Below are 13274 nucleotides of genomic sequence, written 5' to 3'. Positions count from 1 at the left end.
ACCGAGACGATGACTTTGCCTCCAAAGCCATGGGCAATTTGGATATGGGCTTGGAAATGCAGAGCAATTCAAAGTTAAGATCCCAACGACGGAGGAGTAGGAGTGGAGAAGGGGACTGTGGTGATTGAGTAGAGGAGAGAAGGGTTTGGGTAAGAGATTCTGGTGTAGTAGCATGGTGACAAGTGATGGAACAAGAGAGAGAGGAGGAAGAGAAGGAAGAAGGTACTATCAGAAAGCTCCAATGTCAACCCTAAAAAAAAAAAAAAAACAAAAAACAGAGAAAATAATTAATTAATTAATTTTAAAAAATGAAGTGAGGCTATAATAGTCATTTTATCGCGGAAAGACTGCCATGTCAGCGCTTTAACGGAATTTTTGGACAGAGAGTAACAGCAAGGACCTATTGGTTCGAAATTTTGGAGTACAAGGACTAAATGTGTGAAATAAGAAGGACAGGGACTGAAATGTTTTTTGAGTAAAAGTTCAAGGACTAAATAACTATTTAGTCCATAAATAAACATCTCTGCCATTATCAAGAACCCACAAAATAAAATCATCAGTTGCAATTGTTGATTAAAACCTTCTCTTCCTGTTGAGCAATTCTCTCAAAGTCCTCTTCGTTATGGCCATCTAATCAATCAAAAATATAGAGCAAAAGCTTAAAAGATCATATCTTGAAGCTGAAATTGAAGAAACTTGAATTTGGGTCTGGCTCTTTACCTTTGCTTGAGCTGAACCCGAAGGTTTTGATGAGATTGTTGAGGAAATTATTGGAATTGGTCATGATCTTTTGTTGATTTTAGTACAGCCCATATAAGAATCCACCAGAAAACGAAATAGAGAGATCTAGAGGTGATGATGTAGTGGGTTTCGTTTTATCTGAACTGCAAATAACCAATCTTTGCTCCAATCAATTAATCCTACAACCAAACCATAAAAACCAAAATAATGAATGAACTACAACATAAACTACTAGTTGACGAGAATAAGAGACATAAAAATTGAAAAGTGGGTGTACCCAGCAAGAGAACCAAAGCAACGGAAAACTGGCGCAAAAAATGTAAAGAACACTCACCCATGGATGCTGGAAGAGTATATTGATGTGGGTTCCTTGATCGGCACCGATCCGGTGGTATCAAAGAATGATTGGTGTCAAGATTGCGGGAGAGAGAGGTTGAAGTATGCAAGAGCCAGAGAGAAAATGAAGACTCGTTTAGTGAGAAAAGGGTTGGTCTGCGTGAAATGAACTATTTATATGGCGGCACTTATGGTTTCTAACTTAATAACAAAACAACGTCGTTTTGGTTTGACCGGTTTGGTTATGTTTTTGACATACTAAAATCGAAAAAGCTTCGGTTCAGTTCGGTTTTGTTGTTTCGGTGCTGTTTTTTTTACTTGGTTTGGCTTTCGGCTTGGGTTTTTTCAGTTTTCGGTTTCCCGAACCCACCCCTAGAAAGAGTAAGGTTTTGGGAAGAGAAATGGGTCGGGGGAAAGACTTTTCTTTCATTCCTTTAATTGCCACAAAAATCTTTAGTATTCTCCTTTATAGGATTAGGGTGATGAGGAGGTGAGAGATATCTCAGTGAAAATTAAAAGTCATCATTGAATTTTGTGATCATAAATGACAGAACAGTTGCATGTTGTAGTTACTAGAATGTTAGGTTACACTCCTATAGTTAATGTATTTATGGCAGGGTGTTTCACTACTATGTACTTGAACTGTTGCTCGACAGTTTTATGTACAGGAAGTTAAGCTAATATGACATTGTTTGTTGGTTGAATATTATTTTGGATGGTCATAAGGTCCTTTCAGTGCGGCTGTCTCTTCTTTCTTTTATGAGGGCTAATTCTGCGTCTAAATTAGGATTAAATTCTGCTTACTATTTTGTACTTTCAAGGGTTCATCAGTTCAATCCCTACACTTCGAATTTAATCAGAAAAGTCCTTGCACTCTCTAATTTCATCAAATCAATCCAATCAGTCACTATTCCGTCAATTTTCGCTGTTAAAATGCTGATGTGGGACCTTCTCACAGGGAAAATTTTCAAACTACCCATCGCTAGGTAGCCCGCCAACACATTAGTGTTGTGAATGCAAATGGGTAGTTTGGAAATTTTCCTCGAAAATTGACGGAATAGTGACAGATTGGATTGATTTGATGAAATTGGAGAGTGCAAAGACTTTTCTGATTAAATTAGAAGTGCAGAAAATGAACTAATAAACCCTTGAAAGTACAGGGTAGTAAGCAGAATTTAGTCATCTAAAATAATTATTTTTACATCATCCCTGGCAATTCGTTTCTTTGTCCTCTACCATACAATAATATTGGTGACATTATTGGATCCGGTGAAGAAGACTCAGTTAGTACTCATCTTCACAAAGCTATTCAGTTGGAGAAGTGTCGTGAAAATATGGTACTTGTTGTACTTTCTTTGTGTTAGACTTTATCTCTATGCCTCCTCACATAGTTTATTTAGGCTACACATTCACTCCATGTGTAAGAGGTCATGCTGCAGTTATAGTAGATCTCCATCAGTTAAACTGGTGGTCACCAGTGGTGAGATCAAACTTGCTCTTGGTATACAGCCAAAGGACCCTTGAAACAATATAAAAAGCCAAACGCCTCTGATTCCTGTAGTGAGTCGAATGGAGTATCGAGACATGTAAATTCTGCATTCACATAATTTGCCAAATAAATCGAAACAGTCAGACACTTACTGATCTTGACACTCATTAGACCATGCTACTATTGTTGCTATTGAATGTTCTGCTCAGTGGCGAATCCATGATGAAAATTTGGGGTGGGCTGATACTGCTTATAAATTTATTTTGTCAATAATGATTCCAAGAAGGGACTAAATTTTTAGAAGAAATACGAAATGGAGAATGTTGTAACTAAAAAGTTAAAAAAAAAAGGAGAACAGAATGGGGAAAAAGTAAAAAAAAGGGGGGCAAGATTTGCTTTTAAGAGAGGAAGTTTTTAACAAAATAAGAAATACTAATAGGAAAACCTAATAGAAAATGTTGTCACAAAAGAACAAAGAAGTAAACAAAAAAGCGGATAAAATGGGAAAAAAACCAAAAAAGAAAGGGAAAAAAAAACAGAAGAAGAAAAATGATGCGAAAAGGGAGAAGGAATGGGGAAACAGCAAAGAAAACAAGAATGGGGATTGAGGGGACTCGAACCTAGGTTGGTGCTTGAGAAAGAGCAAAACAACCCATCACTTACCAAAGCTAGATCCATGGAGGGTTTGCACACTTATACTACATAAAATATTCCAAGAATTTTGGGTTAGGCTATAGCCCAAGTACCCCTTCACTTGGTTACGCCACTGGTTCTGCTGCCAAGATAAGTATGCTGAAATGGACAGGCTCTCCAGGCAAAAGCTAAAATACCAGTTCTACAAGGCTGAGGGGGGTTGGAGACTACAGGATGATTCTCTAATGTCATGCAAAACTTTTAAAATTTTAATGAAGTGAGCCATTACTGTAAGCGTTTATCTCTTGTTTCTAACATGATACTGTGAACTGTGACACGTGTTAACACCGGAGAACAACCTTATCTAGGGGAATGAACTTGATTAAGACACAATTATGGATTTTCTCCGGCAAATTAAGGATCAAAAGATGTTTGGATGAGAAACGAATAATTCCACAATTTGTCACCATCACCCAAACAAAATTTCAAACTTTGAGACGATAACTTAAAGCCGCTGCAAACATGAAAAGGTTCAATAGTTTCGAATAAATTTAAACACTTTTAGTAAAGGTCTAAGGTTCGACGACGGAGGAAAATCACCATATATTTATTTCAATCCATTCAGTCAATGCAACAAGATAAGCATATTCCAATTTCATATATTTTAGTGGAGTTAACTATTCAGACCAAATTGCAGCATTTAGCAATCCACACAGGTAGAATTGCCAAACTGATTAAGTTAAAGGAAACATGAACAAGCTACAGAAATTTCTCCAAAACAACAAAAGAAGAAACTCGTTACTCTAGTGTAAAACATGAGCATTTGGGTGTGCAAAAATATTACTGCAAATTCATCTTGGAAACAAGATAAGTCCACATAAATCTCCCATTTTCTAACTAGGTTAATCACTGAAAAGATGAACCTCCTATAATGAGAAGAAAGGTTTTCCGTGCCCTAACCTACTACTACTAGATCTATCAGGGGTGTTAACAGCATAATAAGTTGAAGGAGTTCGTATTTCACATCATCACACAACTAACAACTAATTCATACTTAACATCTGAGAATTGATGTACTTGTGCAAAAGCAATATCCAGAGTAGAATGATCCAAGTCATCGTGTACATAAAAGCTGACGTTCACATCCAGTTTTCACCATCATCCCCATCATCACCATCATCATAATCCAAAGAAAGATCATCTCCTGAAATGACATGTTCCTCTAAATCCTTGGATTCTAAGGATCTGTCACTGGCACTCTCATCTTTTGATTCATTATCAGATGCTTCACCGTCCGATTCCTCTTCTTCATCTTCAGATTCCTCATCCGGGTAATCAAAATTTGGATTGTTTTCATCTGAGAACCACAAAAAACAGTTAAGATTTCAATACAAAGATTAGTAACAGGGAGATAAATGAAAAGATCATTTGCCATCACCATTTGAATCCTCAGTGTCATGTTCTGATTCATCAGGCACATCATAGAAATCCTCATCATCAACTTGCACTCTGAGCCAAAGTTATTGATCAGTATCAGCAAGATATTAAGGTGGAAACTTCACAAGTTCAATACACAAGATACTTACAAAGGAAATGGGTGGGAAGAATCTTCATCCGCTATATCCATTTCATCATTCACAGCATAGACATCATATACATACTCATCTTCAGATTCTACACAACACATAAGAGGAACCCATCAAACAGTACTTCAGAAAACAAGGAAATCCCAGTATAAAAAAAAAATTTATACACCATAGACTAACCAAAAAAAAAAAAGAGGATAAATATGCTATCTCCACAAGCAGCAAATGCAAGTCTAGATCCCATTTCTTTTACTGATGGCTCTAATTAATTTAACCATCGAATAAAGGATGACCACTTTTATCCATTTAAATATACCAACCTTGTTTTTGAGCATGCAAATCTGATTCAACCTCTAAAGCCGCACTAGGGATGAATTCTCTGAGTAGAGGCAAGTAACTCTGCAAAATCCTCTGGTCCTCCAAAGATAACTCTCTGCATTAGACCATTGAGAGTATTATTTTCAACAATACTGTACGAAATACAATTGGGCAAGAGAAATCATGATTACGGAACTTACTCTTGTTGTTTCAGTTCATTAGATCTTTCATCGGCATCAACACGAAGAACATCATAGAAATGACACATTTCCTGTAATTTATCGGATTCTTCTGTCTTTCCCTTTCGGCTCCTCCATATTTGTTCAAAACGGGCATTTTTTGCTACAACCTAGCAGAAAGGAACCGCAATGAGACCGCGTCCAAGAGGGAATTACGGAATCGACCAAGTGCATATTAATAAAAAAAAAACCAAGATCATCAAACAGATGCAGTTTAATTTTAAATAATAATCACTCTCAGAAGCTTCCTGTCGAATTATGTTTGTCAAAGAGATCGGATTATGTGATTTTTACTAATCTGGCATTATGTAATTATCCATTATTAGATGACTTAAAATGATAGAGGGCTGCATGAGGAATTTAGATCTTCTGAATGTAACTGACTAATAAGTTAGTAACTTAGTATAAGTGACAAAGAATCTATCACTCGGAGCAATCCTTAGAAATTTGGTAGCTAACCTAACATCAACATAATGTGATATGATGCATATAACTTCAAAGAGGGTTTGGGATTTAAATCTGCCATAAATAATTGTTTAGAAATAAAATACACTTCCAAAAGCAATCCATGATTATGGAGAAGATCAAATAAAAAAAAAACCAAAAAAACAAGGAAACTAGCATAGAATTTACAATTTAGTGTTTCATGTTCTTGACTTGAAACGACAATGATACCTATCATAAGCATAAGACTGAGAGGAGCAAATTAACAAGGAACAAAACAAAAAGAACATGTAGCATTGATATGTGAAAACTGAATAAATAAAGTCAGAGTAATAAAAATTCAAAGCATTGTTTTCACTCCAAGAGATGGAAGAACAAAGGATACAACTGAATGCACATGTAAAAGAGATAACACATCCTAGACTTTGTAGGTTAATCAATACAACAAAAAAATATATACTATGTGGCGTACCTGTTGCGTCTGTCTGGCTTTAGACAAAATCTGCTCTTGTTTCTGAGAATATAAATATAATTAGGGCAGTAAATGGAAACTAGAAGCGATTAAGATGAAGAGAAGAAAAGAGAGAGAGCTTACATTGTCCTTTTTTAAAGAGTGTCTCCGTTCTTCACTCTTTGTTTTACTTTCAGACACTTGATCCGTAGTAGGTTCCTAAATGGACATTTTAACCAACCTCTTAATCCTAGTTGGTAAATACATGCTTAAGTCGAACAGTTTACCAAAGCAAGAATAATTCCGGTAAAGAATTAACAGATGGACTCACCACAAATGATTTGACAATGTCAAAAGTGGTGTCAAAGCGGCTTATAGTCTCTACATGCTGCACGAAAATCTTCTTCGCCTTCAATTCTTCTGCTGCTGCTGTGAAAATACAAGCTTTAGATTACAAGCTGTAAACCAATTCAAAGAAGATAATCATAGAAAAAACTTTGGTAGAGCTCAAAATGCTAATAAAGATTGGGAGTAGGAGCAATAATTAGTACCTTTTGGAGATGAATCAGAGAGTGAAAGGTTGGCCAAATCCAAAAGTGGACGCTTGGGTGGCCTCTCATTGATTTCAAGCCCTGCATTTCACAACCAGTGTCAGCTAAGTTGAGTCATATTTGTGTTCAAAATTGGAGCAAGTTTCTTTCTTCTACTCACAGAAAGCGTCGATTGGAGACTGGTTGGCTTTGCGCTTGACCCTAACGATCACCGGCTTCTGTTCTGGCGGAGCCGAAGAGCTTTCGCCCACCACCGCCATTCCAATCCAGAATATGTGGCGCGTGATCGAGGGGCTTTCTCAACGCTTTTATGCCGCTATGAAAAGGGCCGGGTCGGGTTGAAATTTGTTTTAAGCAGGCCCAGGACCAGACCCGCCTAAATTGAGCTGAAGAATTGAAAGGAGGTCCTAGCCTTCATCTCTCGCTCTCTCTAAGTTGATCGAAACCCAAAATCATCACATATAACAAAAACTTCAAAATATCCCAATTCTTCAAACCTTAATCAAAACTCAAATTTAATTATACAGAGAGGTAGAGCTCGACGAACTGACCAACTTTGAAACCTGAGTTGAAACCAAAGGTCGCCGGAAAACATGGCAACTCACCGGAAACCCCAAAGAACTTCAAACCTTCGATTCTCTCTCATGCTTGGTTGTTGGGCCTATCTGAAACCACAGATACGTTTCTGACGTTGAGAGGAAGTCGCCGCTACCGTCGGTCGCCGAGAAGTCGGCCGGAAAACCCAGAAAGCTCTCGGGAGTCGGGGCTATGTTTTTAACGGCAGAGGAGGCTGGGAAGAGAGAATGGATACGCTAAGGCTTATAACGTATAACTTAAAACTTATTGACTGTAGATTAATGAAACTTGTATAATACCGGTCTTTACCCTTTCTTGGTTGAAGCTATTACTCGTTGCCCTCAGACCCTTTTGATATCCCTGCGCTGCTGCATCTCTCTCTCTCTCTCTCTCCCTCATCACAGACGCCGCATCGATCTCGATCCCTCTGACGCCACCTCACGTAGCTTCTCATCAAGATTTCGGGTTGGAAATCGAAGCCTCAAGCAAGCAAGCAAGGCTGCTTGGCAATTTGATTCAGGTTCGTTTTTAATCTATTTCAGTTTCAAAGTTTGATGAATACTTGAGATCAATTTCGTGATGGGTTTTGAATATGAGTGGTAGAGATTGTGATTTGTAGCATATATATATGTACTGGGTGTTGTGATGTGCAATTGAAATTGATTTTGTTTTGATTGATTTTGTTTTGGTGATTTGTAGCATATATATATGTACTTGTGTTGATTGTTGTTGATCCCCTTTTGAATCAGTAGAAGTTGAACATGTGTCAGCAATGGAACTTTCAGATTGAATTATGTTGTGTTCTGGGCAAGTAAAGAGTAATGTTTGAATTCGGTTGTGTTCTGAGGTTGAAATTCCAAAATGACTCGGAAGGAAATATTTAATGAACATTCTGATCATGGCTTGATTTCTACTTGGGATAATATGTATATTTACTAGTATATAATTATATATAGGTGGAAAGTTGCTTCGTAAGTTATTATGTACTAGAATATCAAAACAGTTGTACGTAAGGAGGAAGTTCTGTGGGGTTTGGCTGTAGACATAGGCATTTGAGTTTTGAAGGATCACATGGTTATGTCTAAATGATATCAGATTCTTAAGGACCAAGAAGTATTGAGTAACTATATTTATTGGTGGACATTATGCTCTGAGATGTTCATAGAAATGGAAACTTGTTATATGAGCCACTGATCTATGCTAGATTGATTTCAGAAGCAAAAGTGAACATTTGAGAGTTTGGTTTTGCTGGTTTTGATCAGATTTGTGGAAAGGCAAAAGGGGAGAAAGTTTCTGAAGTGGAGGGCTTTGTTTTGGTTTGTTGAAAAGTACAACAGAATTTACAGAGACTATTTTGTTCAGATTAAGTTTATGAGATATCTTCTAACTATTTTGTTTGTGTGTTCTTGCTTCATTTGTTGTGATATATACATGTTCGATGCAGAAAGCCATAAATGTATGGCTTGTCTAAATTGGTTTAAGCTTCTGCACAGTTAGTAACCTAAATGATTTTCAAACATAATGCAAGCATAGAAACAAATTAAGATGATAAGAAACTTAGCTTTCTAAAAGTGGGTGTCCTGAGCAAATTGTTAGGTTGCTATTTGGGTTGGAATTCTTATTTTGACTTCACCACAAGAGATTTCATTGATCAAAGAACCTATATGCATCAGTTTAACAACCTTAGACTGAGCAGTAACCTCAAACATTAGTTTGTAGGCATTGGAGAAAGCTAGAACAAGTTTCTGCATTATAATCGTTTAGTTAACTTCGAGCAACCATATCCTTTGATCTAGACCCTCATTACAGAAACCATTTGCATGTGTTGAAAGCTTATAATGTAAGCTTGATATCTGTTTAGTTTCGTACTATTTCATTTAAGAGGCAGTGGTTAATTTTGAGGCCAAAAACAGAGGTCTGCAATCTGTTGTTTTTGACCCAGTTGCTTTTTTACTAAAAACTGTACATTTTGGCTGGGTATTTGAAGTTGGTGTCTTCATGAAAGTTTCAGTAGACATCTTAAAGATCTATTCAGAATTAAAATATCATAAAAAAGGAGTTTTGTAGAGTAAGTTATGATTTTTCGAATTTGAGGGTCTGCATCAGGAAATTCTTCAATTGTCACTATGTTTCTGTTTGTTTCATTTGATTTCAATAGTTTCCTTTATTCAAACTTGTTCACAAACTGAACATAGGGATTCTTAACTTTCCAACAAAATGAAAGTTTTTTTTATATACTTTTAAACAAAGCTGTAACTATCAAAATGAAGGAGTAACATAGGGATTCTATACTGATCATTTGTTTCTGAGCAGTTTTGTTTTGTCTTTTGTTCGTGTGTTCTTGCTTCATTTGTTGTGATATATACATGTTCGATGCAGAAAGCCATAAATGCAGGTTAGCAATGATGATACTAGGGGTTCATTGCTTCACTTTCTTAATTCACGTTTTTGGACTCTAGTTTTGTGTATCTTTGTTTCCATCAATTTGAGCATTTTTCTGGTTTAGTATGTCAACTTGTGCACAAATTAGGTTGGATCACTATCTTAGATTGCCCAATTGAAGGCTTAGGCTTTTTGTAATTTACCTATTTGCTGTTTCATACAGGTTCTGAGGAAAGATTTAGGAGATGTATGTATTGTATGTAACAGCTGCCATTTGCTTAGAATAGAACAAGTTTTTGGGAAAGAGTTGGGTAGTGTAGGAACATTTCTAAATTGGTTAGTGACAAACATTGTAACTAACATTTGTTAGATTGATGGTTTTTCACTTTATCATGGGTTTAATTGGGGTTTTCTAAAGCTGGTAGCAGGTAACATTGCTTTCTTCAAATCCACATAGCTGCATGCTTTCTATGTTAATACTCTTGGAACTCTTGGTTTCTGATTACATCCTTACTGAAGTGTTTGTATTTATTTTGAATTGTTGTATTATGCAAGACCATTTCTTTTACTCTGTTAATTCTTTGTTGATTATACTTGGAGTTGGTCATCTTGTCTATATTTGTTGGATGCTGAAACTAGTTTCCATAGTTGAGTTTGGTGGGTTTGTTCCATCTTTGCCATGTCTTTTTGGTATCACTGCTCTATTTTTAAGGTAATTTGCTCGACCAAATTATTGATGTCGGTGCTAAGAATATTGTTGGTTTACCCTACGGAAAATTTGAGTTGCAGTTGCAATATTGATCCTTTTGAAATGATTTTAAGCATATGTCAATGGGATTGATACATTAAATTCATGTGACTTAATAGCGTAACCTTATCACTCATGGTACCAGCTCTTAAAGTTGTATCTATCATTGTAGTCTTTAACAGTCTTCATTCATGAGCCAATTTTGTACTCATGTTCCATCCTCTGATGTAAAGACCTGAAGTGCATTATCCAGTTTTGTGGGCTCATATACACTTTAAGGAGCAAGAACTGACAGATTTATATAATCTTTGACAGGTTAGGTTTAATGGTTGTGGAGGCCTAATCTTGGCATCTTTCATGACATATGTGTTGGAGCATGATAGGAGCATTATATGCGACGTTTTATGTGGTTTTCTACTCACATTTTGCTATGTTATTTCCTTTAACTTAATCATATTAACTTAGTTTAATGTCTTTAGGTACATTTGAGCTACAAACGAAGAAAATGAGTTGTAGGAAGCAAGAAAATGGAAAGAAATGAAGATTCTTGACGTTTCTACTTAAAACAAGGCGTGGAAGACATGTGGAGGCATGTGATGGCAAGGGAAACCGAATTGGACACAAGTTGTTCTATAAAAATCAAATCCATTACAGATTCGGAAAATTGCCAGTGCAGATCAGTCAACTTCAACGGAGTGTCAAAAATCGCTCAGAGAATTATGATCTTTATATGGTTGGAAAGCCACGGATGTCTAGTTTCCAGAACTTTTTACAGCTCGTCGATATCTATTTTCTAGAAGAAATTATGACCGTTTTAGTGCACTGAGGTCAAGTCTGCCGGAAATCTGTTTTTTTTTTTCAAAGTAACTCAATTTGGTTTCTACATCATCTATCTTAGTTTGTTTTCAAACTTGGGTACCATTTGGAAAGAACATTCAGACTGTTATAGTATAAATATATTATAGTATAATGGCTATATCATGTAATAGTACTTGAGTGTATAGACATAGTACTTGAGTGTATAAACATAGGTATGAAGACTTGTGTGGCATAAAGCTTGTAAGGAGGCAACAAGCATGACAATTATCACCATTGCAGCAGCCATTTGATGATCATGGTTACCAAATTGGTTTTCTCTTAGAGCATTCACACTACAATGTATTCCTATAAATACCAAAAAGAGGGTATTTAGTATTTATAGGAATACATTGTAGTGTGAATGCTCTAAGAGAAAACCAATTTGGTAACCATGATCATCAAATGGCTGCTGCAATGGTGATAATTGTCATGCTTGTTGCCTCCTTACAAGCTTTATGCCACACAAGTCTTCATACCTATGTTTATACACTCAAGTACTATGTCTATACACTCAAGTACTATTACATGATATAGCCATTATACTATAATATATTTATACTATAACAGTCTGAATGTTCTTTCCAAATGGTACCCAAGTTTGAAAACAAACTAAGATAGATGATGTAGAAACCAAATTGAGTTACTTTGAAGAAAAAAAACAGATTTCCGGCAGACTTGACCTCAGTGCACTAAAACGGTCATAACTTCTTCTAGAAAATAGATATCGACGAGCTGTAAAAAGTTCTGGAAACTAGACATCCGTGGCTTTCCAACCATATAAAGATCATAATTCTCTGAGCGATTTTTGACACTCCGTTGAAGTTGACTGATCTGCACTGGCAGTTTTCCGAATCTGTAATGGATTTGATTTTTAAAGAACAACTTGTGTCCAATTCGGTTTCCCTTGCCATCTCTTCCTTCATCCAATTTTCATCTTCTTTGTCTCTCCATTTTCCTTTTTATTCTCTAGTCTTCTAGTTCTGCATTTTCAAGCAAAGAGGAGAAGAAGCCATGAGCAATCCTAGCCGCCATCGTTCCACCTTGTGCCGTGATAGTGAAACCTTACATTCAAGATCAACGTCTCAAGTTCTTCATCATCCACTCCATTCACGGTGTAATTCAATCTTTTTCCTTGTAACCTCTTTTGGTTTTCTTTGTTTGGATTTGTAGAACTATGAATTATAGTTAAACAAATAATATTAAGGGCAAAGTTTAAAGCCTCATCTCTATGTTTTGAAATAAAGTTGTAATTTCTTTGGTTGGTTTCTATGTTGCTTATGTGAGATGATCGATTGATTTTGTTTTATGGAAAACTTTTATATGTTTTTGTTCTTTGGTGCGCAACCTAGAATGATTGCATATAATTGGAGCTAGTAATTAGGTTCATGCTTTGTGATCCTAATTCGAATAAGTAGTAAAGGCTTTGGACAAAAGTCGAAATCAATTGGTTTGTGTTATTGAATAGACATGCTTTGTGTACTAGGATTAATATAATTATTGACCAAACTTTCACTTGCTCTTAATGATTTGAAACTTGAGTGTGCATGGTTGCTTTGATTGGGTGAAACCTGTTTTCGAAATATATTGGTTAGGTGCTTTGCTTGATCAATTGTGTAAAGGGAAGTAAAATAAGGGACATTGGTTGCTTTGATCTTTGTTTCTTGGTTGATATATTCTCGTATCATAGATAACCAATTATTAGAATTGTAACTAGATTTCTTGCATATGGATGTAGTTTTGATCTTTGTTTCTTACGTTCCACCCTTGTATATATGTTTTTACATTTTCTTTATTTTAATTTTCAATCTTATAATAATAAAACCCCTTTATTTGTGTTTACTTGTATATATTTCTTTTCTTTGTTTTATTTTTGTAAATAATACTTCTTATTGTTTAATTTCTTTATTTGTTTACACAATTAC

The 13274-nt window shown here is 35.9% G+C and overlaps 1 protein-coding gene and 1 long non-coding RNA gene across 4 annotated transcripts; one reads left to right on the top strand and one right to left on the bottom strand.

The window, feature by feature from the left end:
* Positions 1-4021: 4021 nt before the first annotated feature.
* LOC112172349 (RNA-directed DNA methylation 4) lies at positions 4022-7481 on the bottom strand. 3 transcript variants are annotated; one of them, XM_024309649.2, is made up of 11 exons: positions 7340-7481; positions 6949-7218; positions 6789-6869; positions 6569-6666; positions 6382-6456; positions 6259-6300; positions 5304-5452; positions 5106-5218; positions 4786-4873; positions 4638-4708; positions 4022-4556 (listed from the first exon to the last, which is right to left on the bottom strand). In XM_024309649.2, exons 2-11 carry the CDS (start codon positions 7046-7048, stop codon positions 4339-4341), a joined length of 1035 nt encoding a protein of 344 aa, XP_024165417.1. In that variant the 5' UTR covers positions 7049-7218; positions 7340-7481; the 3' UTR covers positions 4022-4338. The 3 variants fall into 3 exon arrangements, with proteins under 3 accessions (XP_024165417.1, XP_024165418.1, XP_040364860.1); XM_024309650.2 differs by having other exon boundaries at positions 6569-6663; XM_040508926.1 differs by having other exon boundaries at positions 6949-7174; positions 7352-7476.
* Positions 7482-7750: 269 nt separating this feature from the next.
* Positions 7751-11498, top strand: LOC112172350. The gene is made up of 2 exons (XR_002925273.2): positions 7751-7884; positions 10974-11498. It is a non-coding gene; the product is annotated as an uncharacterized LOC112172350 (long non-coding RNA).
* Positions 11499-13274: the final 1776 nt, after the last annotated feature.

The sequence above is a fragment of the Rosa chinensis genome, chromosome 6 (assembly GCF_002994745.2).
Source record: "Rosa chinensis cultivar Old Blush chromosome 6, RchiOBHm-V2, whole genome shotgun sequence".
Taxonomy (NCBI): Eukaryota; Viridiplantae; Streptophyta; class Magnoliopsida; order Rosales; family Rosaceae; genus Rosa; species Rosa chinensis.
Note: the sequence above shows the minus strand (reverse complement) of the source record. Positions and strands in the feature narration are given on the sequence as shown.

What these genes read in the sequence shown, in the direction of transcription:
- LOC112172349 (XM_024309649.2), bottom strand. Translation starts at nt 7,048, where the DNA reads ATGGCGGTGGTGGGCGAAAGCTCTTCGGCTCCGCCAGAACAGAAGCCG. An exon ending in TCTTCCCACCCATTTCCTTT is followed by an intron (nt 4,709 to 4,785) that starts GTAAGTATCTTG and finishes ACTTTGGCTCAG; the next exon opens with AGTGCAAGTTGATGATGAGG. An exon ending in TGACACTGAGGATTCAAATG is followed by an intron (nt 4,557 to 4,637) that starts GTGATGGCAAAT and finishes TGTGGTTCTCAG; the next exon opens with ATGAAAACAATCCAAATTTT.